The 27,241-nt window shown below is 35.2% G+C and overlaps 2 protein-coding genes across 3 annotated transcripts; one reads left to right on the plus strand and one right to left on the minus strand.

Annotated features, from left to right (window-relative positions):
- Nucleotides 1-393: 393 nt before the first annotated feature.
- On the minus strand, nucleotides 394-6,299 carry LOC125648472 (LYR motif-containing protein 4-like). Its single transcript, XM_048875581.2, has 3 exons — nucleotides 6,173-6,299; nucleotides 2,680-2,800; nucleotides 394-949 (listed from the first exon to the last, which is right to left on the minus strand). Exons 1-3 carry the CDS (start codon nucleotides 6,250-6,252, stop codon nucleotides 881-883), a joined length of 270 nt encoding a protein of 89 aa, XP_048731538.1. The 5' UTR covers nucleotides 6,253-6,299; the 3' UTR covers nucleotides 394-880.
- A 122-nt stretch (nucleotides 6,300-6,421) lies between these two features.
- Nucleotides 6,422-14,269, plus strand: LOC125648404 (phenylalanine--tRNA ligase, mitochondrial-like). 2 transcript variants are annotated; one of them, XM_048875496.2, is made up of 6 exons: nucleotides 6,422-6,492; nucleotides 9,408-10,030; nucleotides 10,256-10,415; nucleotides 10,777-10,908; nucleotides 11,968-12,128; nucleotides 13,688-14,269. In XM_048875496.2, the coding sequence occupies exons 1-6, from the start codon at nucleotides 6,426-6,428 to the stop codon at nucleotides 13,970-13,972; spliced, it is 1,428 nt and encodes a 475-aa protein (XP_048731453.1). In that variant the 5' UTR covers nucleotides 6,422-6,425; the 3' UTR covers nucleotides 13,973-14,269. The 2 variants fall into 2 exon arrangements, with proteins under 2 accessions (XP_048731453.1, XP_056011795.1); XM_056155820.1 differs by lacking the exon at nucleotides 6,422-6,492 and adding an exon at nucleotides 6,544-6,964.
- The last annotated feature ends 12,972 nt before the right edge of the window (nucleotides 14,270-27,241 follow it).

Below are 27,241 nucleotides of genomic sequence, written 5' to 3' on the forward strand. Positions count from 1 at the left end.
ATGCGATGACATAGGCGATAGCATCCTACCACTTTACGCATGCGTGAACAAGCAGAAGTATGAAAGGAGTAATGACTTATGTTACTATCTTACTGGAATTGAAATTTCTCTTTAAAAAAATATTTTTCCAAAGATACATCAATTTCTGATTAAATACATGCCATTTCAGCAGATATACTTATCATGTAATTTATGTACAGTGACAGAAAGTATACTTTTTTCTGAGAATGTAGATATTCTTAATATAAAGGTACCTCTTAGTCTAAGAAGCTGGTCTAAATGTTCCATAGAAGAGGTCGAAAAAGTAAAGTATTATAGACGAATGAACAGACTACAAGCAATCAGAAAAGCTCGAAGCTTGAACTTACAGATAAAATAAACTGAAAACAAATATGAATATTACAGATGATTATTCTTTAATTAATTTACTTCATGATAATTATAACAAACATGCTGACAAGAGAATTCGCAAAAATTGTTGCATCAAATGCTTAATATGATGCCAATACGATTATTTGTATACCCACACGAAATATGAAGAGCATTGTTGTGAAATACAGTTCCTCTAGGTGGTAGTACATTGTGGTAAAAAAAAATTCAAGGGCATTTCCATTACAGCATGAATGATAATAATAAACATTTGTGAATGACCTCTCCACAAAAAATCAAAGACATTGCCACAAAAATATATTTACAGAGTTTGAAATTTGCCAGCATAATATCAATGGTGTCAAATTAGGCCAACGATGAAACAAGCACATGCCTTGTCTTTAATAATAAAGAATGCATGCATTACACGTAATAAGTATCACAGGATCAAATGACAAAACATCATTCACGGTACAGATCTGAATACTGGTGGAGAAATCTGATGTGGCTGTCAAGTGGTATGCTTAAACTGTGATTCTATGATGAGACTACCTTCACTGTACATCTCTCCTATCAAAACCTGAAACAAATTACATCAAAAAGGTATTCATTTTCATTTCATCTTATAATATTGTCTACCACAAGTTACATATGCATTCAACAGAGAATTATTTTGATTTCCATTTACCCGTAATAATAGTGAATTACCTGTAATAATAGTGAATTACCCGTATTAATAGTGAATTACCCATATTAATAGTGAATTACCCGTATTAATAGTGAATTACCCATATTAATAGTGAATTACCCGTATTAATAGTGAATTACCCGTATTAATAGTGATTCTTAATTTCATTTTGACCCATTTGAATCAAGCTTCAAAAACACCTGAATGAAAGATGTATTTTTTTCAGCTGTATTATTACGTCCATCTCAGACATTTGTTTATTGTCAATTATCCATGGTTGACTGCATCTATCACATTTAGAAAATATGAATGATCCGCTGACACTAGTCTAAAGATGTAATATGTTGCCCAGCCCCTCATTTCTATGTTGTTTAAGAATTCAAAAGTAGGGAGACTGTTCAAATTATAGTGTAAAGTAATGAACTTGATGTTTACGTTCTTGTTTTGAACTGTTTACGTTTGATGTTATGTTTTTTCGCCATTCAACAGTGACTTCACAGTGTACGCAGCAGCATGGTTTTGAAGTTCCTAAAAAATCCCTATCCCCTAATGCCTAACTGGAAGAGTTGGCGGTTTGTTAGCTAACAAACTCTGGTGGAATTTTGAGATATATGTGTATATTGGAATCACCCTGTCTGTCTGTTTCTCCCATTTAATGTCCAGGCAATAACTCACTTTTAAAAGGAGGGTTATATATGCTCTTCGAAGATATGAAAATTGCCTATGATGATAAATATAGTGTGTTATTACTGATCTAATTAAAATAAGATCTTCTCTAAACATTACACTGGATGGTTAGAGAAGATCTGATTTTACCTAAATCATGGGTATTTAACAAGGTCACTGGGAAAAATGTATAAAGTTTTTGTTAAGACAATACTTTTAGATAAGAGAAAAAGATGAGATGCTATCAATTTCACAAGTGTTCTTGATGGCATATAGTGCATTGTTTTCCTAGCTCAAGGTCATCTAGAGGAGGTCATGGTCAATGAGGGGGAAAGTATACAACTTTTTTGTCTGGACTACATTTTTGTCACAAAGAAACTTTAGAATGCTGTCCATGATGCAATGGTCACTTATGATCAGAGCTTGCGATTGAAACTAAAATTTGCATGGGCTATGTCATGAGATCAAGGTTGAAATAGATTTGCTGTGCAATGATTTGTTTAAAGACTGAGAATAATGTGGGATTTTTTTCTCATGAACTGATGTATCATTACTCTCAAAATCAAGGTCATTTAAAAAAGGTCACAAGATATGGAGGATTATTATTTTTTGGTTAGAGAAATAACATTTAAAAGGGCAGAGGTCATTAATACAAAGATTCAAATACACCAAAAGTTGGACTCTGGATTTCTTTAGTCCTATCAAGACAACTCTACTTCATAATAGTCTTCCAAGTGGTGCAAAATACATGAAAGGATTGTATTGAATTTTTGATGACCAATACTTGGGATAGACATACTTCTGTAAATTGAATTACTTCTTAATATGCTCATTTTAAGAAAAATACCACAATAATGATTTAGATTTAAGCAGACAGCAACTTTATATATTTGATTTGAAGCATAAGAATTGGAAATTAATAGTACTAAAATTAGAGAGTAAAAAGACACAATTACCTGTCGTCTTATTATATCCAAATTTTCCTCTGCTGATTTCAGTAAAGAAGTGATTTTCTTTGGATCTTGTTCATTTTTGTGTTCTTTGAAAGCATCTCTTACTCTCCTTACAGCATATTCCCTGTTCAAGAAACAAAATTATGATTTTTAAGTCAGCAGCTCTTCTCAGAATAGTATTTTAAACACCTCTAAATCCATGTTTTATATTGGGCATGCTATTGAGAGATTTTGTTGATCCACTTGATACATATCACAGGCACTATTGCTTGTTATGCTACATGTATTCATATGATCCTCATACATACAACACATAACACATAAACTACATGTATTCATATGATCATCATACATACAACACATAAACTACATGTATTCATATGATCCTCGTACATACAACACATAACACATAAACTACATGTATTCATATGATCATCATACATACAACACATAAACTACATGTATTCATATGATCCTCATACATACAACACATAACACATAAACTACATGTATTCATATGATCATCATACATACAACACATAAACTACATGTATTCATATGATCCTCGTACATACAACACATAACACATAAACTACATGTATTCATATGATCATCATACATACAACACATAAACTACATGAATGTATGAACCTGAATTTTATATTGATAACAGTAAATACTGAAAATATATGAGAGTGTCATATAGTGTTCAAGACAAAAAAAAACTTAGAGATATTTTCTTAGTGATCCAATCACTTCTGTTGCATAGTTCATCAATCTGATTAAAATCAAACCTCTCACTTTGTTCGATATATGGACAATTGCTGCAGCGAGAGGTTTGATTTTAATCAGACTGATAGTTCATAAGTTGATAAAGTTTCAAGATGCAGACAGAAACAGACCAGAAATAATGTGCTTCCATTCTTTGATCTTGGGGGCATCAAAACATATTTTCTTAGGAGATGTATGGAAATAAACCAGTTATATAAGTCTGAGTCTGAAAGAACATATTACTTGTTTGGTTGAAAAGGGGAAACAAACAAGATTTTAGTTTCGAGTTAAAAACAGTATGGAGACTGAAAAAGTGCTGTGAATGATAGAGGGAAAATGCATTCAGTGCGATGTCTTGCATGCAGCCGACAACCTTGTGAAACAATATATCCATAAAAATACAAACTGGCATTATAATGGGAAGAAAAAAAAATAATGGAAGACAATTAAGCAAGCAGATAAACCTGATATGTAAATCCAGACTCTTCTACATGCATGCAATAAATGCATGCCAAATGAAATTGGGATTCACCATTCTGTGGGTCTAATAGGTCTTACAACATGACTGTGTTTGAGGACGAAACAAAACGTGTTGGTATACTTTTAGTATTTATAATTATATCCATAAACTAGGCGCCAGTCTGTATTACAGGTTTAAATTTTGCCGAGATTATAATTTTATGAAAGTTCAAAATTTTTCTCTCTCTCTCTTTCACTTCTCGGAATTTTTTTGTGCAAAGACACCGAAACAAGAACTGTTGGCAGTTCTATCCGACCATAGAGAGCTAACCAAAACAATTTCTAGACTTTCCGTCCGATTATCAAACCGTCCCCTAGTGGATTCGTCCCATTACCGATCCGTCCCTAGACTATCCATCCCCTAGTTAATACGTCCCCTAGTTAATACATCCCCTAGTTAATACGTCCCCTAGTTAATACATCTCCTAGTTAATACATCCCCTAGTTAATACATCCCCTAGTTAATACATCCCCTAGTTAACTAGTTAATACGTCGCTAGTTAATACGTCCCCTAGTTAATACGTCCCCTCGTTAATACGTCCCCTAGTTAATACATCCCCTAGTTAATACATCCCCTCCCCTAGTTAATACGTCCCCTAGTTAATACGTCCCCTAGTTAATACATCCCCTAGTCGAACCGGTCCAGAAAAAACAATTACATGTACCACGTTTTGAATTATTTTTATGTGTTATTTACAGTACTGAATTGGTTTAATTCAGAGCCTACGTATTTCCTCTTCATTGTGTGTGCCTCTGACGTTGATCAGGTAGTAATCCTTTAATATGCTCTCTGGTATTTATGACTTGATTGCAGACTAACAAAACATACTATGTGATGAAACAACCATTAAACAACGAAGTATGAATAAAATGGTAAACCTATGTTGCATGTTCGATGCTGCCATTTTTTGCACCTTTCATACTCTAATGTTTGCTGCCGGGGTCGGACCTCCAGGTGACAGTACTGGAATGGAAACTCCATTGTCAGAATGAAGGGCCATTTTGAAGATTAGCTTATATATCCTTGGTTTCGGAAGATCAAAACATATTCCTAAGCTCTGAGCAATTCTTTGAACTTTTGGAGTTTTTTTTTCTTAAATCTAATACTTAGGTTACTGTTAGGGCTGCAACGGGTACCCAAAATAACCGAAAACCACGGGTTGTGTTGTTCAGGTCGGGTTCGGTTCCATTTTTCCGTATTTCGGTTCGGGTTTGGTTTTTAAAATAGAATCATTATGTCGCCAAAATCTTCAAAGGTGGCTGTATTTTGATCAGTTGTTAAATGATGGTATTGTCGACAAAACTGTAAATAATGACAGTACATGTAAGATATGTCAGACGCATTGAAAATACACCACAGGAGCAACATCGTCAATGACAAAATATTGAAAGCATGGATGGAAACGAGTAGAAGTGACAATGCTGTTTCTAGTACCATGGATGTCGAGTCTAAACCTCAGTCCAAGTCCCCAAGTAAATATTGTGACAAAATACAATAAAGGTTTTTGATTTTAACCGTATATTAGATTTTTAAAATAGTTATATAGACCCAAACCGAAATACCCGAACCCAAAGTAAAAAAAAAAGAACCAACCCGAAAATTTTTGGAACCGTGACAGCTCTAGTTACTGTGAGATCACAATTAATGATCAAAAATTGCACAATGCAGTTATAAAAACTCTAAGTAGTGTTTTCAATTATTAATGGACACACCTATACATTGATTGCTTTGATGCCAACAGTGGCATAATATTAGTCATCATTTTGACGGTGGCCGCTTACTGGTAGAAGTAGAAATAGAAACTTAAATAACACTGTTTAAAATTACAATAATTAATGAGCACATATTTTCATAACCAATTGTACTGATTATCACACTTCAAACAAAATTTTTAAAGGTTGTACAAACAATTGTATTTACATATCTAACTCCGACAGTAATATTTAATTTTGATAACTAACTGCAATATATATATGCAAAAACTTACCTTTTTTATTATCTTTAATTTAAAAAAATTGGAGGGGCCGGATCGACTAAGTAAAATGGGCCTAATCGATCAAGGGACGGACCATCTAGGGACGGATCGACCTGACACCAACAAAACACACAGAAAAATAGAAAGGAAATTCGGGTTGCTCAGATTTCTTGACTTCACTTAAACTTCGATTTTTATCAAAACTACAAAGATAATCAATACACCAAACCTGTAATTATATGATTTGAATTTCCTGCTCTCACGTAATAGGATTTTATAAATTTGGATTGCCTTTCTACTGCTTGCCATGTTTTGACCTCTGACCTTTCACCCTTTTTCGACATTATGCAACACTAGCTAGCCTAGTCTTAAGCTTATTTATAATGAAATTTAAAAATTCCTAATTCACATTGAATCTTGTTTTGATATATAAAATATACTTTTGGGTTTGGGCATAATTTAATGTTTGTTATTGTCGTAAAATGAAAATGTCCATGGCTCAGTTTTCAACAAATATGGCTGCGTCCATGTCGAGGTTACCGTTTGATGGTAAAATTAGATATTATTCATTTGTATTACATACATGTTCAAGGATCGATAATTTTTGTTGGCCAGTTTATGTATGAATTTCTAAAAATGGCTATTTTGATCAAGGACAACATTGTTGATGTGGTTTAAGACGCCGTTATGTCGAATTAATATAAGCAGTACTTTAGAGGAAATTCGAATAATTCACATGCATGTATGATGCAGCAGATAATTTTGGAGATATCTGCTTAGCTATGCTATTTTGACTGTGTAGACGTCAATTGAAGTATTATAGCAAAACCAAATTGACGTATAATGAATCATCCGTGTCAGCGTAACACTCGTGTACATGTATGATACATGTACATATAAGTGAAGTACATGTATTAGTGACATGGTTTGTAGTTGACCTAATTTCACTCTCACCCCGTATGGAATTTACTGACCAAGTAATATGTTGACGGTGCTACTGTTTGAGCGAGCGCAACTTCATGTATGTACATATTTTGTAATGTTCATGCTTTGATCAAGTTCAATCTAAACAATATCTATTTGCCAAATACAATGTACACATGACATGAATTTTCTCCCAGGGTTTCATATTAAAAATCATTAAAACATGTAGACATGAATGTGATTGAAATATTTTTTATGCTATATATATACATTTCATTTCATTTCTGCTGCCTTCACTATGACTTGCTTAATCTTTGATGCACGATTTGTTCTGAACTGTATGCTCCAAGCAGTTGACTGCCTCTACTTTTTTTTTTTTTTTTTTACTCTCAATCTTTTCAAGTTAATAATTGTATGATAAAAATGCCCGAACCTTTCAAGTTTGTAAAACTGTGTTTATACAGCTCTGCCTTTGAACATAAAACGCATTTCAATATAATGATAATTTAAAAATAAAATCGATAAATTCAACTATTGGGCATGTATATACCCCCCCCACCCCCACCCCCCACCCCCTGCGCACCTATCTATTTTTTAAAAAACGAAATTCATATGATAATCCCCTTGTAGCAATTAGCAATGGTATGTTCCAAAAGAGAAGATCAGAACAATTTTTATAATATTGTACATAATCCTAGTTGTAACACAATGATGAAATATTTCAGCATTCACATTGAATAAAATTGCAACATTATTGATTTAAGCCCCTCTCCACTGTTGTTGTGGGAATACAATAATTAAGATTAATTCACAAAACTAGAATTAATGATTTTTCAGTAGTTAATAGCAAGTGGCATGGTTGGTTATCATGAGGGAGGGGGGGGGGGGGGTGGGGGGTCATCGTTGTTTGCATTACCGGACATGTTATTAAAAGGAAATGGATTCAAGCACTCATTATTTTTAGTCGCAAAAAAACCCAAATATTTTTTTTAAATGTTTTCAATCCGACTGAATTCCATCAATTTTTTTTTTTTGTAATGTTTTAAATAGCACTAATTCAGTACCTGTGCTCCCTTACATATTCTAACAATTTAAGGGTTATTCTCCGTTTTTAGAATAATAAATTCTATTGAGAATTTAGTATTTTAAAATTAATCAGATTTGTGGTTTGCAGTCGATTATATACAATTTGTATCCGATGCCATATTATGTATGCCTAATGTTTACGTATATTCAATATTGTCCCGGTAGTATGACTTTTACAAATGGAAATAACAAGTGCGTATTTAGATCCGCCACTGTCAGTCTTATTATGATGTATGTCAAAACGTAGACATGATGTCACACATCATCTTAGCCTGCCTTTCATAAACTTTGCACTTCGTTGAACATTTCGCCTAATGGTGCACTGAATTTTTGAGCTAGGAGGCCACAAGATTAGGATGAAAATCCACAAAGGTTCACAATCATATTCGAAGGTGTGACTTTGCGAGATCTCAGCCATTTTTTACAAGGGACTTCTGGGATTGGCGTCAAAAAATTTTCCCTGTTAGAGGTTTAGATTTAGTTCGGATTATTTCCCGTGCTCTAGTCATTAGAGCTTGCAGTACGAGCCAGCGCTGGCTCGCTACGCTCGCTATCAAACATATTAGGACAACTACAAACCAAGTAACGAATATATCTTACCGACTGCCTTTTTCAAATAGCATGAATGCATGAGAAATAAAATCTGCTTGATTATGAGCAATCATTTAGGGATGCACTATGATCTGAAACAGCTATGACGTCACACACAAGTGACGTGAAAAACTCATTTGCTTATGTATTTGCACAGTGTTCGAAATTAACCATAGACCGAGTCTATGTCAAATAGCACTGGTCTATGCCAATTGTAATTGAGATAGACCAAATTGTCTATGCCAATTTTCTGGATTTAAAGCAATAAAGGTATCCCAAAGGACCCAGCACGGTCAGTCGACGTCTGATAAACGTTATGAGGAAATGACGGAATTGGAAAGAAAATATGCTTTCTAAGTACATTAAAAGTAAATGAAATTGTTTTAAATTTATGTTATATTTTTCAATGTTGAGGTCTATGCCAATTCGATGAAGTCTGACTACATCATCTTGTCTTGGCATAGACCTGTGGTCTATACCAAGTGTTAAACCAATTTTGAACACTGTTTGCATTCAATGTTACGCCTAGTGTTCGCATTCAGTTAAAATTAACAGTTGGGAATTTGTTTTTTTGACCGAAGTTTTCGGATGTGTTTCTGAGCAGTCAGCTACTTTGAAACCAAAGTAAGCATGATAAAGGAAACAACCCGTCTACTAAGCGTGTTTATAAAAACTAATGGATTCCATTGACGATGTAGTATGGAATATACATGGTCTTCACGTGATCAATGTAAACCAATGATAATACTTCAAATTTGCAGGAGGTTAGATAATCTAATTAGATGTTGGAATTGCCAGTAACTATAAAGAAAATATAACTTATACATGCATTGTAAACTTCATACATACACAATATTTTTCAGGGTATTTTTTGTATAGACTGACCAGATGGAAGAGAATCTCACAATCTGCCCTTTGTATTCCTACATGTGTATATGAAAGACAGTTTTTACAGACATCACAAAATTCACAGCATTTATTCACAAAGAAATTTTCAACTAAACCCAGCTCTGAAGTGAAGTCTTTAGATATTTTAGGAAACACATATATCACTGATTTGTCTACAAACATTACTCCCAAAATATTGGAAATGATCGGCAAGAACCTACACTGTAAGCATAATCACCCATTAAATTTGATAAGTAGAAGAATTGAAAATTACTTCAACAACAACTTTAGGAATAGTTGGCGAGCACCAATGTTTAGTAAGTTTGACCGGATTAGTCCAGTTGTGACCTTGACCCAGAATTTTGACAGTTTACTTGTGCCTCCCCACCATCCCAGCAGAGATTTATCGGAGAGTTACTACCTGAATTCTACGCACATGTTGAGAGCCCACACTTCAGCTCACCAGAGTGATCTGATCAAGACGGGATTGGACGCCTTCCTTGTTCTGGGTGATGTGTATCGTAGAGACACTGTAGATGCCAGTCACTATCCAGTGTTTCATCAGATGGAGGGAGTCAGGCTTTTTTCAAAACAAGAAGTAAATGTGCTTTTGATATTAAATGCATAGTGAAGTTAGTGATATTTATTACATCCAGAAATTTTGTTTACATTTGATTTTTCCTCATAATTACATAGATCTCTGTGCAAGTGCTGATAGACAGATATCGTTAGTATGAAATCTGATAGTGCTGATAAACAGATATCATTAGTATGAAATCTGATATTGGTGATTGATATGGCAGTTGTTTTTTATATTTAACAGCTCTTCAGTCATGTAGAGGACGCATCCAAAGTGACCTTTTTTGAAGAAGGTACAAGAAATTCAACAAAACAAGAAAGACATGCAGTGGAAACATCTTTGTCCTTAGAACAGGATCTTAAAAAAACCTTGAGGAATCTTGCAAATCATCTCTTTGGAGAGGGTTTGTAGTTTGAATTGTATAAAATCCCAATATTAAGAATTGTATAAAATCCAAAATTAAGAACTGTACTGATTTCTCATTCATTTTTTGACATTGGATAAATAAGATAAGATATATTAGATAGAGAGAGAGATAAATAGATATCATAGATATAATTAATTCGTTATTGCCTTATTTATTCTTAGTAAAGCAGAGATATGGCAATCAAAGATAATAAAAAATCAATAATTTATAACACTTTTTTACAAGATGTGGTTATGCAGTGGGTAGATAATGAAAAATCAATAATCTGTTAATTCTACAAGATGTGGAGATGCAGTGGGTAGATAATAAAAAATCAATAATTTATTTATTCTACAAGATGTGGAGATGCAGTGGGTAGATGCTTACTTCCCATTTACACACCCATCCTGGGAGCTGGAGATCAAATACCAGGGGGAGTGGTTAGAAGTTCTGGGGTGTGGAATAATAGAACAAGAACTTCTTACAGCAGGTAAACTTCATTTTCACAAGTCAAATAAGGCTACCTTGCATGCCTTTTCCTGACTCTATATTGAAAATCTGAGTAGCTTACGTACTTATGCCTACTACCCCTTCTGGGGCATAGGCCTTCGACAAGAGATCTCTGGGCGTCTTGATCCTGGGCCTTCTGTTCATTATCTGAGTAGATAGGTAGACAATTATTTTTTCTTATAAGAACCTAGTTTTTATTCATTTGGCAAGTTTTCCATATCTAAATGTAAAAATAAAGTTGATAAAAAGGCATGAAAAAAATCTCTCAGAGTTGGAGAGATTTATTCCAATCAGTTGGACGAGGGCAAACCAATCTAATTAAAATCAGATCCTTTGATCTGCTCACACAAGGTAGCAATATATGTGAGCGGATCAAAGGATCTAATTTTAATTAGATTGATGGCATACAAACAACTTTTTAATTTTGGTGTATCGTAAGCTACAAATTGTGTATTATACACAGTAAATTGTAAATGACTCTGAATACAGGGTAAATTTTGCCTTAGATTTCTTTTTTTTTCCATTTTGCCTTTATCAAAAATGGGCAAATTTGAAATTGGGAAAATATAAATTCATTCATTACTTTAAAGTAGCAAAGCAAAAACGAACTTTGGACCAATTTAAAATTGGGCAAATCATTTCCAAAAGTAGCTGGGTGAAAAGAACACATTGTATACGGTAATTGAAATACTGATTATAAAAATCACATAAAACCCTAGATAGGCAAGAGGAGTTGCTGTCTTTGAAATGACTTTATCATTATTTTGAGGGATTTTTTTTTCCATGAAAAAATGTTGTGAAATTATCGTCTATGTAACATAGTAGTTTAAATAATGCCATGCATTTGGAAAATTTATCCTCAACTTTGATGATCGCAAAATTATAACTGTACAGTAATTTCCAGAAGTGACTGGTTAATATTAGGGCTCAGAATCCAACTCTCAGAATCTCTTTACCTTTTCTCCATTGATGAGTATTCCACAAGAAAATACTGGTAGTATAATGATATTTTTCATGTTTGTTATTGCGGTACTTTAAGCTGGAGCTGACAGTAAGGTTGGCTGGGCATTTGGACTGGGACTGGAACGGTTAGCCATGAGGTTGTACAGTATACCTGACATCAGGCTGTTCTGGAGTGAAGATTCCAAATTCCTCAACCAATTTAATGTTGATGAACCTGACACAAAAGTTACTTTTAAGGTCTGTTAAAGATTTTGTCAGATGCAATACTGATATAAATGTATATTGCATATAGTCTTATTTTTGCTATTTTCACTACAGCCCAAAACTGTAAAATTAAACCTGCAGTGAACATAATCTTGGTCTGACATTTATACATATGCAAATGGATGCAAAAACTGAATTTCACACTATGTAAAGATTGATTTCAACTTATGAAAATAACCTGGAGTGAATTTAAAGTTGTATACAGTATTGTTTTTGTCACTGACATTTTGGCAGTGAATGATGTCCAGATAAATCTCAGTATCAAGAATGTTAATGCTGGTATATTCTATATTCCATATTTATGGTATAGCAAATGATGACTTGTGACCTTGTGGAGTGAGCGGTTTTTATACACTCGTCTTTAAATAGGCTTTATTAAAGTACAGCGATGTCTGTCCGCCAGTCCACTCGGGGTTTTCCATTTCTATTTTCATTTTTTTGTCACATACATGTAACAAGCTAAAACTTGCTATGTAGCTTCTTTGTGGATCACTCTAGATCAGGTTGCAGTTTTGATCCATTTCAACCTCTATTGCAGGAGTTTTGCCCCTTTATTTGAAAATCGATGTTATAGGGAGGATACATAATTTGTCTGGCTAAATCCTCCCACAATTTTCAAGCAAGGACCTTCTTGTTTCACAGAGTGTTGGTATAGATATTGAAGATGTGCATGTGGCAAGGATTTTTATTTTCTTTAATATTTGAGAAAATTACAGGTTGTTGAACTTAGTCAGTTTTAAGGAAGTATTACACAGAGAGTACATGATTTGTCCATTTAACTCCTCCCACAGTTTTCAAGTCAGGATCTTCTTTTTTTTATTTTATTAACAGAGTGTTTGTATGGGGATTGACGATGTGCATGTGACAAGGATTTTGATTTTCTTAAATTTTTGAGAAAATTACAGGTCCATTTTGAGGATATACCATATAGTAAATTTTCTCTGTGGGGTGATAAATTTGGCTTATTTTAACAGTTAGATAGCTTTCCGCCAAAATTTCACTCACCAAATATGCACCCAATTGCGACTTCAGTAATTGCAAGAGAGATAAATCTTCCCTGTCTGCCAAATTTTATTCCACTAAAATTATTAGCATACCTTTGAGCTAGCAAATTGCCAAATTTTAGACCTGCGAAAAAAAACTGCTCTACAGTATTATAAAGAGAGTATACACATTGTTTGTCCTTTTAACTTCTCTCACATTTTTAACGCCAATACCTTTGTAAACAACTTGAAGATGTGCATAGTGCAAGGGTTTTGATTCTCAACAATTTTTAAAAAAAAAAAATTAATGTTTAAAATACTTACAGCTTCTTGAACTTGGTCAAATTTGGGGAAGTGTTTTACACACAGAACTCTTGATTTGCCTATCTACCTCCTGTCACAGTTTTTAAGCTAGGACCTTTATCATGTGATACAAAAGAAAATGTCACTTGATGATGGCTGGTCTTGCGATGCAAAAAAAAGTATGTCACAGTTTGATGATGTTTGATATGAATCCATTCATGATTATGATTTCCTCTTCTTTTTCAGCCATTCAGTAAACAGTCTCCATGTATCAATGATGTGTCATTCTGGGTACCTGAAAACTTCTCTGAAAATGATTTTTATGATATTGTACGTAATGTGGGTGGTGATCTTGTGGAAAGTGTAGAACTTTTTGATGACTTTGTGCATCCCAAAACACAACGGAGGAGTAAGGCTTATCACATGACCTACTGTCACATGGAGCGAAGTTTGACTCAAAGTGAGGTCAACGACATTCATAAGAACATCATGGAGGAAGCTATCAGACAACTGGGTATCCAAGTGCGATGAAATTCTGTGTTATTTCTAAAATGTGTCATCATTGTTAACAGTGTAAAAAGATTTTATTGTTGAACTCTGTTAAATTTGATATTATCTACACTAGAATACAAAAATGATTAACCAACAGGAAATGTATCTTTTTCATATCATATAACAATGTTTTTTTTAAAAAATGTTCGACAGAACTGGTAAGTGGTTGTACCTTTGAAGATCTGATTACCACATAAAGTGGACATTTCAACACTTTGACTGCAAAAATAATTATATATTACATGTAGCTAAAACATAAAACAATCTCAAACATCATGTTTATTTTGTTAAGAATTAGTTATACTGCATATACCTGGTCCTGAAAATTATGCTGTTGTATAATTCTAGCTGCAGTTGTGTTTCTTCCTTGACTGATGTCCCAATACTTACGAATGAGGAGCTACAGAACTGTAGCTAAAATTCTACACATTATGAACAATAGGACCATTGTCCTGTACAGAACTGTAGCTATAATTATACACATTATGAACAATAGGACCATTGTCCTGTACAGAATTGTAGCTATAATTCTACACATTATGAACAACAGGACCATTGTCCTGTACAGAATTGTAGCTATAATTCTACACATTATGAACAATAGGACCATTGTCCTGTACAGAACTGTAGCTATAATTATACACATTATGAACAATAGGACCATTGTCCTGTACAGAATTGTAGCTATAATTCTACACATTATGAACAACAGGACCATTGTCCTGTACAGAATTGTAGCTATAATTCTACACATTATGAACAATAGGACCATTGTCCTGTACAGAATTGTAGCTATAATTATACACATTATGAACAATTGGACCATTGTCCTATAAGTGTTGATTTAACCTTCCAAACCCACAAAGAATATGCATATAAAAGGGTCATAAAATATTATGATGTCTGTAATTATAAAAAAAAATTCAATCAGGACCTTGCATATGTAAACTGGGATGATTGCCTTTGACAGTGACAATATCAATTATATATATACTCAAACTATAATATTGATTTACATATACCTAAAAAAAAACCCAGATACAATATGATCATTTATGAACAACTCTATCAGATGCTGTATGAGACAAAGAAACGAAAAAATCCACAGCACTGGCAACACTATACAGACTTACAAAATAAAGTAATCAGTCTTATTAGACAATCTGTTAATGAATTCAAACAAAAATTAACTGCAAAAATAAATAAAACATTCCTCCTGGTAAATGGTGGCAAAAGTCCCTTTCTAAACTCATAAACACCTTGAGCCAACTCCACTAATTCAATTAAAAGGTAGCATGTTCTCTCTTCCATCAGACAAAGCAGAAGCAATCAATGATTATTTTATCTCTGTATCGAAAATAGATAATGGTCCAGGTCCTCCTTAGCACTCTATTGTAGATCTTATAATATCAGAACAGGAGGTACTCTATTGTAGATCTTATAATATCAGAACAGGGGGTACTCTATTGTAGATCTTATAATATCAGAACAGGGGGTACTTAGCACTCTATTGTAGATCTTATAATATCAGAACAGGAGGTACTCTATTGTAGATCTTATAATATCAGAACAGGGGGTACTCTATTATAGATCTTATAATATTAGATAAGGAGGTACTCTATTGTAGATCTTATAATATCAGAACAGGGGGTACTTAGTACTCTATTGTAGATCTTATAATATCAGAACAGGAGGTACTCTATTGTAGATCTTATAATATCAGAACAGGGGGTACTCTATTGTAGATCTTATAATATCAGAACAGGAGATACTTAGCACTCTATTGTAGATCTTATAATATCAGAACAGGAGGTACTTGACCAACTTATAATTCCAAGTGATAAAAAACTATCTGGCCCAGATGGCATCCTTCCTTAAGTACTAAAAAAAAATTCCAACTCCATTAAGGCACCTTTAACTAAACTTTTCCCACAAAAAAGGTGAACACCCTAATATTTGGAATAACGGTAGTATTGCACCAGTAAATAAAAATAAAGGTGATCCACAAGACCCTGCCAACTACAGACCATTATCTCTAACAAGTGCAATATGTAAAGATTATATTCAAACACCTGTATAATTTTATTCATGATAATTAATTACATATTAGACTCGTCTGGTTTTCAACCAAGTGATTCTACTGTAAAATAACTTTTGAATAAATAACAATTCTACTGTAAATTAACTTATAAATAAATAACAATACTACTGTAAATTAACTTATGAATAAATAACAATTCTACTGTAAATTAACTTATAAATAAATAACAATACTACTGTAAATTAACTTATAAATAAATAACAATTCTACTGTACATTAACTTAAAAATAAATAACAATTCTACTGTAAATTAACTTATAAATAAATAACAATTCTACTGTATATTAACTAATAAATAAATAACAATTCTACTGTAAATTAACTTATAAATAAATAACAATTCTACTGTATATTAACAATACTACTGTAAATTAACTTATAAATAAATAACAATTCTACTGTAAATTAACTTATAAATAAATAACAATACTACTGTAAATTAACTTATAAATAAATAACAATTCTACTGTAAATTAACTTATAAATAAATAACAATACTACTGTAAATTAACTTATAAATAAATAACAATACTACTGTAAATTAACTTATAAATAAATAACAATTCTACTGTAAATTAACTTATAAATAAATAACAATACTACTGTAAATTAACTTATAAAAAAAATACTACTACTACTATATCAAATTTAGATAAAGGTAAAGATGTTGGATTTGTCTTCTGTGACACTTCTAAAGCATTGGTTGCGCCCCCTCCCCCTCCCCCTCCCCTTAAATCCGCCACTGCCATGAATAAAATACTGTTCAAATCAAATCAACCCGCAAACATACTATTTAGAGCAATCTAAATATAAACTAATGTACATGTACGGATCTATACACAGTTAAATCGCTTGATTTTGGTTAATGGTACAAAATCAAGCAAGTAAATCAGCATTCAAAGAGAATGGAAATAGAAAAATTGGTTATCATATCACCGTATTTCATTGTTTGTACCTCCTAATACGTTGACGGCGCTGTGTTACCGTTAGGGCGATTTCAGCTACATACAATATGTAGATGAGCGGACTGCAAAATGTATTTTTGTACGTGGTTTTGCTTTGTTTCAGTATGATGAATAATGAATATTTAGGAGATATGAAGATTTATTCACACAAGAAAAATCGTATGCCCCTCGGGCGTTGTTCTCGGGGAATATGATTTTTCTTGGGTGAATTTAAAAAGGAAGGGGGGGGGGGGCTCTAAATTATTACGAGGAACAAAGTGCTCTGCTTTAATTAAGAAAGGTAACTCGAGCAGTTTTTCAATGCGTACTACAAAGTAACTTCCCATAGTATACAATATTTAAAAGAAATTGAACGTTATCATTAAATTGATTAATAATATAATTTATCAATATATACAAGTAATATAATGATATAATTTCAGCTCGAATGATTTTGTGACGCGATATTGTAGCTGTCATATATATATATATATATATATATATATATATATATATATATATATAAAAGCACTAAAGTTCCAACAACACCCGATACCTCAAAGTGTCGGATCCACAACATGGATACAAGGTCAAATACAAAAAATTATACAAAGCACTAAAATGACGAACGACACGAACAACGAGATTGTCAAATTTTCGGGGCGACCCGTCCCTTCTTCAGGACAAACAAACAATTACATAATGTGGTCAATATCAACAGAGCATAATAACAAAAACTACATATAAATACATCTAGCACTACAACTACACCAGGCCGTCCTATAGTCAGCGCCATCGGACATCCCACGGAGAAAATCTCTGAATTCATTGATTTACATCTCCGTCAGCACGTAGAAGATTTACCATCATACTTGAAGGACACCACTGATTACCTTAATAAAACACCCTCATCGGGCCTGCCAGACCATACCCTCCTTGTGACCATGGATGTTACTTCTCTTTACACTAACATTCCACATGACGAGGGTATCGAGGCGTGTAGAGAGGTTTGGAACAATAGGGTAATTAAATGTCCTTCAACTGAATCACTCATTCAGCTTCTTGAACATGTCCTCAAGTTCAATAACTTCATGTTCAATGGTGAACACTACCTGTAAATAAGTGGCACAGCTATGGGAACAAAAATGGCACCATCGTATGCCAACATCTTTATGAGGAGACTAGAACGTAGACTTCTACATTATTCACCAGTTAAACCCTTTAGTTGGCTACGTTTTATTGAAATTTAATAGGATTAAATTATTATTTATAAACAAGATGTACTTTCTACCTTACTGTTTGCTTGTCTCTGTATAATTATTATTTACTAGTAATTGGTTGTATAACAAGACATAATTATTAAAATCTTGTTGGGCAGTGTTTATAAATGTAGATGTTTTGGTCAGTAGGAGAGATAGAATTGACCAATGAGATAAGAGCAACCAGGGGCATTGATGCCGAGAGGGGGAGTCTGTAATTGTTTCATTTCATACTTAAGACGCTTGTGTTTGCAGCTACTTCTTTCTTCGTATTCTATTTGGCCTATTTACCGACTTATTTCTACGTGAAACCTTACACTGTGATGCATAGTGATTTTTTATAAGACGTGTGGAACTCAAGTGGCACAATTTCGATTGGAATCGTGTGGATTTTGGTTTTCTAACTTGTAACTGTGATAGCCTAAACTTAGTGACACCATGGGGCCTAAACGCGCAGGATCTGCGCCATACTGCTACAATCCCGATTTACCGGAGAACTGGACTTCAGCACAGTTGAAGGAATCTTTAAAATCTCGCGGGATATCTTTCCCAGCCAATGCACGTAGATCTGTGCTAATTCGTTTGCATACGGACAATACTGCAAGTGCGCGATCCCACAATGCAACGGAAAACCTTCATAATGACAGAGACCTTCCGAGATCCCATAATGCAACGGACCAAAACAGTAATGGCGACGATCGTCAAAATAACGTGCTGATTGACATTGTTTCCAAGTTAACGTCAACTGTACAGTCCTTACAACAGAATGTCATTAATTTGACTTCGAGAGTCAATTCCCTGACACCGGGAGCAGTTTCTCAGTCAGTCTCTCATGCAGTCGTCAACAACGCTCAAGGTCAGGAGAGATTGTGCACAGCTGGTACCAGTTCAGTAGCAACGGACAATTACACGTTGGACACCGCGTTTGCCCGTATATCTACAGCAGCGGCCGGATCTGCCGACCAAATCCCAGAATTTAAGCGGACAAAATACGGGTTCTCCGCAGAGTCCTTGCCTTTGGTGGAGACGATTTCGCCCCAACTGCGGCAACAAATCAGGATGTCAATCTGGCATCATTGCTCATTCCTTATTACATTCCCCCAGACGAGAAGGATGAAATTAAGAAATCAGACAAGAGGCTTTTGCGTTCCCTTACCATCGGTGAATTTATCCAGGCTTTTGGGATATATAAGAACATAATGGGACAAGCTTACCCCCAGAGAAGACAAGAACTAGATTTGTATGAAAGAGATATCATCGATATGGCTACCAGATATCCAGGAAAGGGGTTCTATGAGTATCATAGGCAATTCAGCCTCATGGCAGCTTCACATCTTAAGTACAACAATATTTTGGTTGACTGGTCTGTACGCAACAACACTCTTTTTTGTAACTTGTTTGCAAACACAAGAGCTCAAACCTGTGCCACCTGCAACAGTACTTTGCATCTATCTGGGTTTTGTCCATTATACGGGGCTGCTGGAGAAAAACGAAATGGTGACATGGACTCTTATGGAAGGAAAAGGCAGTTTCATGAAGGAAAAGAAATTTGTAATAATTTCAATGGTTTAAGGGGTTGTCAATTACCCAGATGTCGCAATGCACACCTATGCAGTGAATGTAAAGGGGACCATTCGAAACAGAATTGTACCTACACAAAAAACTTGAATGTGCCCCACTTAGCTGGGGCTCACAACCATCAAAAGATGTAAGAGAAAACTACAGTATAGAAATTTCCACACCAGTAAACACTGACATGATACAATCTCTTCTGTCGGACCACCCTGATCATCAGTCTACAGATTACCTACTCAATGGCCTTAAATTCGGCTTTCATACTGGTTTCCAACATCTTCCCAAGACAGCACATGAATGTAAAAATTTGAGATCAGCTTTATTAAATTCAGACAGTGTTACAGAACTTGTACAAAAAGAACTTTCCATGGGTTATTTATATGGACCATTTGATGAAATTCCTTTCGAACACTATCGCATTAATCCCATTGGTATAGCAGAGAGTAAATACTCACAGAAGAAACGTCTCATAGTAGATATGTCAGCACCACACAATGATAAAGACAACCCAAGCCTAAACAATCTTATCGACAAGTCAGAATTTTCTCTCAGTTATGTAACTATGGATGATGCTATACATCTTATTAAAAGATTTGGTGAAGGAGCATTGCTCATTAAGACAGACATCACTGATGCATTCAAGATTATGCCCATAGCATACAAATTGTGGCCCTATCATGGAATCAAGTGGAACAGCAGTTATTATTTCTATAAACGTCTTGTATTTGGCAGTAGATCTAGTCCGAAAATTTTTGACTCTCTTTCATCAGCCGTGTGTTGGATTGCAGAACACAAGTACAACATACCGAACGTTCTCCATCTCTTGGATGACTTCTTGGTGGTGGTATCGCCAAATTGTGAGGCCCAGACACTTATGGATAAATTCCTTAGTATTTTCAGAACACTTGGAATTCCACTTTCAGAGAAGAAAACAGAAGGTCCAAGTACAGAACTTGAATACCTTGGAATATATCTGGATTCAATACGGATGGAAGCACGTTTACCTCGAGAAAAAATTGAACGGATTTTAGATATTGTCAATTCTTTCAAACTTCGCAAATCTTGCACCAAAAGAGAATTGCTGAGTCTGCTAGGGCATCTTAACTTCGCATGCAGAGTTGTCCTGCCGGGCCGATCTTTCATTTCGCACCTCATAGCGTTGTCTACCACCGTTGAGCAATTGCATTACCATGTGCGATTAGACAGTATGTGTAGAGCAGATGTTACTATGTGGTCAGAGTTCTTGCATTCTTGGAATGGAGTGTCCTTCTTCATTGATGATAATGTTACAGAAGCAGCAGACATGCATTTATTCACAGACGCTACCCCTACATTTTTCGGAGGTTTCTATCAAAACAAGTGGTTTCAAGGAGAATTTCCGGTGGACCTTTCTAAAGAGCATACATCTATGGCATTCTTCGAGCTTTACCCCATCGTTATGGCTTGTCTTATATGGGGTCATGCCTGGCCTAGGAAACGCATTCTTTTTCACTGTGATAATCAATCAACAGTTGACATTATAAGGAAAGGAAGATCAAAAGTCAAAAGCATCATGAAATTAATGCGAACTCTCACTTTCCATGCAGCATGCAACCACTATGTTATTCATGCTTTACATATTGAAGGTGTAAAAAATACTATTGCAGACTCTATTTCTCGTTATCAGATGAAGAGATTCCGAATGCTTGCGCCAGAGGCAGATTTGACACCAACTCCCTGCCTACATCATTCAGAGTTGCTAAAGAACTAAAGGATCATCTCGAGCATTTGTGGGATTCTTCCTTATGCAGTTCAACCAGGCGAACGTACAGCTCAGCTTTACAGTGTTTTCTGTCTTTTGTATGCATGAATGGGATTACGTTTCAGTCTAATTGTCTTCCTGTGGTAAACGAGAGCTTGTTAGTGTACTTTGTCACACACTGTAAATCTGTTTTAAAACTGAAATACGAAACAATTAAGTTATATTTAGCTGGTATTAGGTTTTATTACATACGAGCAGGTCATGGTGATATTTTGAAAGCCTGTGATCAGCTTAATTATGTGTTACGTGGTGTAAAAAGATCTCAAAACAATGTTACCAAGAAGCGCCTACCTATTACAGCTGATATTTTAAAGCAATTGTGGCAAGTTCTGGACAAAGGAGCTTTTTCTCCCTTCGTAGACCTTATGTTGAAATGTATGTTTTCATGTGCATATTTTGGGTTTCTTAGATGTGGAGAAATTACTTGTCAAAAGGCCAATTCTGTACATTTTTTACAAGTTACTGATGTCAGTTTGGGAAATGATTTTTATGTGGTAAAGTTGAGAACTTCAAAAACAGATCCATTTTCACGAGGTGTAAATATTACTATTTATGAAAATGATGTTTTCAAACCTGTCCATATCATGCGTTCATATCTGCAATTTAGAAATTCTTTGCCATGCTATCCTCAGTCACCATTGTTTATTACTGATGAATTTAACCATGTACCGATGCTTAGGGTAACATTTATACAGCATCTGAGATCTTTACTCATGCAAATTGGCCTGAATGACACAATATATGCAGGTCACTCCTTTAGAATAGGAGCTGCCACAGCTGCTGCTGCAGCCGGGGTGGAAGACCACATTATCAAAGACTTAGGTAGATGGACATCTGACTGTTATGTGAGATATATCAGAACGGATTCTGGGGTTCTTGAAAAAGCTCAACAACAACTTTGTATTTTCAAATCTCAAAAGAAGGTTTACTAGTTTTGTCAACAATCCATACAAAATGTCTCATACCTATATCCTTGGGGGCTTCACTCATTCCTTCGTTCATTTGGCGTTCATTCCAGGGGAATTCTACCCCCAAGTCTATGTTTGGTTTTGCTTATTATTACGGTATATACCACAGTTTTATCATCACATATAACTTATTGTACATAGGTAGTTTGTTAAATGTTTAATAGAATTTGACTAGTAAGTAGTGTTTTCTTAGACTAACAGTTTTATGCCTACTGGGAATCAGTACCAGGAATACGTTATCGCTCCTGGGTTCAGCTCAGAGTACTTGTTCCCTTTCGTTGCCTGCTGGGATCAGCCCCGGGCATGGGTCACTTTCTTTGATGCCTGCTGGGATCAGCCCCGAGCATGGGTCACTTTTCTGTGATGCCTGCTGGGATCAGCCCCGGGCATGGTCCGCTCGTTCTCTGATGCCTGCTGGGATCAGCCCCGGGCATGGTTCACTTTCTTTGATGCCTGCTGGGATCAGCCCCGGGCATGGTTCACTTGTTCTGTGATGGCTGCTGGGATCAGCCCCAGGCATACACTCCTGGGATCAGCCCGGAGTGCAGTCTGCGTATATTGACCCTAGGCAGGGTTGTTAACTCTTTTACTTCAGACAGTTTTGATGATAGGATCAAGCCAGATATCGTTATTAATAATAGATTGTTAAGAAAGGAATGAGTAGCCCCCAGGACGCCAAATTATTAGTTATAATATTTTAGTTGTAGTATGTGTATATGTACAACATTATATGGCAGCATTGTTTATATGTAGTGATGTTTGGGTTGTAAAGACCCAATAAAAATTTGTTAAACTGTACTCTTCTGGTTGATTGTTTATAAATTGATGACATTGAGATGAAGTGGGTTAACGGTCGTGAAAGCCTGGACGATTTTATCGAGATGGCAAACTCTTTCCATAATTCCATCAAGTTTACTGTGGAAATTTCCACCTCAAATAACACGTTTCTGGATACCACAGTCACATTTAGAAACGGGGAAATTGAGTTTAATCTCCACACCAAACCCACTGACTCTCATTTATACCTTATGCCATCTAGTGTCATCCACCCCACACTTTCAAAGGTGTACCTAAGGGTTTGGCTACACGAATCCGCCGCATCTGCTCCACTCCTACTATTTTCCAAGAACAAGGAGCAATCCTCAAAACTTATCTCACTAACAGAGGATATGATCCTTGCAAGGTACAATCCGCGATTGATGAGATGTCACTACAGGACCGACAGTCCCTCCTCCAGTATAAAGAAAAACCTCAGAATGACAGGGTTCCATTGGTCACTACGTATCATCCCGCCCTCAAGAACATCAACGGTATTCTGAAGAAACACCTGCCCATTCTGCATGCCAACAAACGAATGGCTGGTGTTTTTAAGGAACCACCGATGGCATCCTTCAGGCGTCCCAGAAACCTGAAGGACATGATAGTAAGGACCAAACTGGACAACCCTTTACCCAATGGAGGTTTCAAAATATGCTCAGACCTCAGATGTCAATTATGCAAATATAGCTCAGACACTGAGGGTTTTAGCAGTCCTGTCACGGGTCGCAGTTATAAAATATTGGGAAACTTTTCCTGCAAAACCAATAACTGCATCTATCTCATCAGTTGCGATGTCTGCCAGAAGCAGTACATAGGAGAAACAACAGACCTTCGCAGACGGGTCAACAACCACCGGTCCTCCATCAGAACCAAAAAAGATTTGCCAGTAGCAACACATTTCAATGGCAATAACCACCGATGGAAGGACATGACAGTAGTGGTTATTGATCATGACCCTAGTTGGTCAGATACCGAAAGAAAGCAAAGGAAAAATTCTGGATGCACAGGTTGAAGTCATTTGAACCGCATGGTATCAACAAACCTACTGACTTCACCAGGATGAATACGGGCTAAACCCTTACTAGATTTTAAGCTTCATCTAGACCTACTCGTCTGATCATGTCCCTAACAGTGGTACTATGACCATTTTTGAACACATTATTTTTTTTTTTTTTCAATTCTGTTTACAATCAGTCCATCTTTTTTAATTTTTTTTAACTTCATAACCGATTGCTTACATGTAAAACCCACTTATCAGTTTCCGTGATTCTATGTTTTTCTTACACATCTACCCTAGACATGATCAGTACGGGAATGTCTGATGTTGATTCAATTTCCTGGGCTGCCTATTCTTTGTTTTTGTTTGGAGTTGGTCCATTTTGTTAACTTATTCAAACTTGTTGTTTACATTATCTTTCTCTCAAACTTTGTTCATCTCTTACTTCGTTTGCATAGCTTATTTTCATTTATTTATTTATTTTTTTGTATTTGTTACTTACTATTATCTTTTATAAATTATGCATGGTTAAAATAGAATCTCTCTGGGTACGAGTTAGCTTTACTATTTGTCAACGTAATTGGGTTAACTCCAGGCGCGTAGCCAGACAGAAAATGAAGTGTACGCAAAGTAAGGCAGGGGGTCCAGGACAAAGCCCTGGTGGGGGCCCAGGGGGCGAAGCTCCTGGGTTTTATTGATTACAATCACCAATTTTTTTGAGTATACAACGGGTTTTTGGCTGTCAATTTTCGAAACAAACGAATTCAAACAAGACAGAAAAAGAATCACAGATTTGTTTTAGGAAGCTTGATATTACCAAATCACCAAATGTTAAATTGACACTTGCTTTACGAACTGCCTTGGTTTATTTTTTAGTTGTTGCCGACAGGTGTATGAGTAGAGTATAGACACACATGGTATATATTGCTAATAACAAAGGGTATTCATAATCCGTCGATCATAAATGGTGTACATTAAAATCGATTCGACATTTGCTGGACCAGGTATTAATAAGGGAATTATGGATACGTGTTCAACACAGACCTGTAATAATTCTGGTATAATAAAATACACTCAAAGTGCTAGTCCGAAATATCTGACGTTTTCCTGGCTTTTTTATGATTTTGATATTTACCGTGCCAGGAAAACGTCAAAACCGGCGCCATTATGTAAACTGCAAATTCGCCGTCTGCACCTGGAGGCGGCATTCTCGGGCCGATTTTAAATACTTGCGAGCCGAATTTAATGTTAAAGTCATAATTAATCAATAAAACGATGCTTTTTGTACTAACTAATATCGATTAAAAGAAAATATCACTCCGAAATTCGATAACATAAGCACACAATTGTAGTCAACCGAATTTTCGCTGTCATTTGAGCGAACGAGTCACGTGACTCAAAACAGCTCGACTGTTTGTTAAAATGTTTTCATGAGGCTGTTTATGTTATTAAAGAACTCATAAAATCGATATTAGTAAGTACAAGAAGCATCGTTTTATTGATTAATTATGACTTTAACATTAAATTCGGCTTTTTAGGGATTTGAAATTCAAGAAGCTTTTCAAATTGGATTGAATAGACATGATGATTGGAGTTAATCATAAATCGGAAATACATAGCGCAAAGTTACACTTACGGCAATGACATAAAAATGTAAAAAATAATTTCTCTCTTCTTTTTTTTATAGCAAATAATGTGTACGCAGTTGCGTACTTGCGTATAGGCAGCTACGCGCCTGAACTCGTTCCACTTGAGATTAATTAAGTTTATTGTTTTTCTTTTCGGACATTTTGGATCAGCTCTTTGGACGAATAAGGCATGTCCTAATTCGTTCCACTTTTAACATTGATTGGCAAGCCTAAAGACCAAAAACATGTAGTCTGCGTTGTAAATACGTTTGTAGATTAGTGTAGTTGTAGTGCTAGATGTATTTATATGTAGTTTTTGTTATTATGTTCTGTTGATATTGACCACATTATGTAATTGTTTTCGTTTGTCCTGAAGAAGGGACGGGTCGTCCCGAAAATTTGACAATCTCGTTGTTCGTGTCATTCGTCATTTTAGTGCTTTATATATATATATATCGAGTGGCTGCTAGCGTCTACTTGCTTATTGGCTGCTGGTTAGTGGCTGCTAGCTTCAGCCTGGTCAAGACTGATCCTATATTCATGTGCCAATCCATTTGAAATCATATTGAATTCAAAAATCTTTTCTGTAAATTAGCTCACCTGAAGAGTGATAGCCATTGCTTTGTAACAAAAGAAATCAACAAAGGAAATCTTTTGAGCAAGTGGTGTATGGAAGCAGGATTAAATAATGAAACAAACACTTTCTCTGTAATATCTGGTGAATAATACCTCCATCCGGTGACTGTTATCGAAAATTATGCATTAGCTCACCTGATTTTGACATTGCGCATAACCTACTAAAAACAGTATAACACGAGTTCTATGACTGCTTTTAGAGCTGTAATCTGTGAAGACAAGGCAGAAGGAACATCAAGGCAAGGTAGAGGACCCCTAGAGCTATCATTTACCACTTTCAGTTTGGGGCTGTAGTGGTACCACCCTGTGACTCCCGAGGGTCGGGACAGATTTGTATGGAGCGCCAAATTAACATAAACTCAAATAATTGAAGATATCTTCAATTATTTGAAGATATCATCAATTCATTTGATGCGCGCAACAATTGAATTAAAGATCTCTTCAAATAATTAATTATATCTTCAATTCTGAATTATTGCGCGCATTGAATGAATTGATGATAGCATTAATTCTTCTGCTG

Source organism: Ostrea edulis, chromosome 1, assembly GCF_947568905.1.
Source record: "Ostrea edulis chromosome 1, xbOstEdul1.1, whole genome shotgun sequence".
Classification (NCBI taxonomy): domain Eukaryota; kingdom Metazoa; phylum Mollusca; class Bivalvia; order Ostreida; family Ostreidae; genus Ostrea; species Ostrea edulis.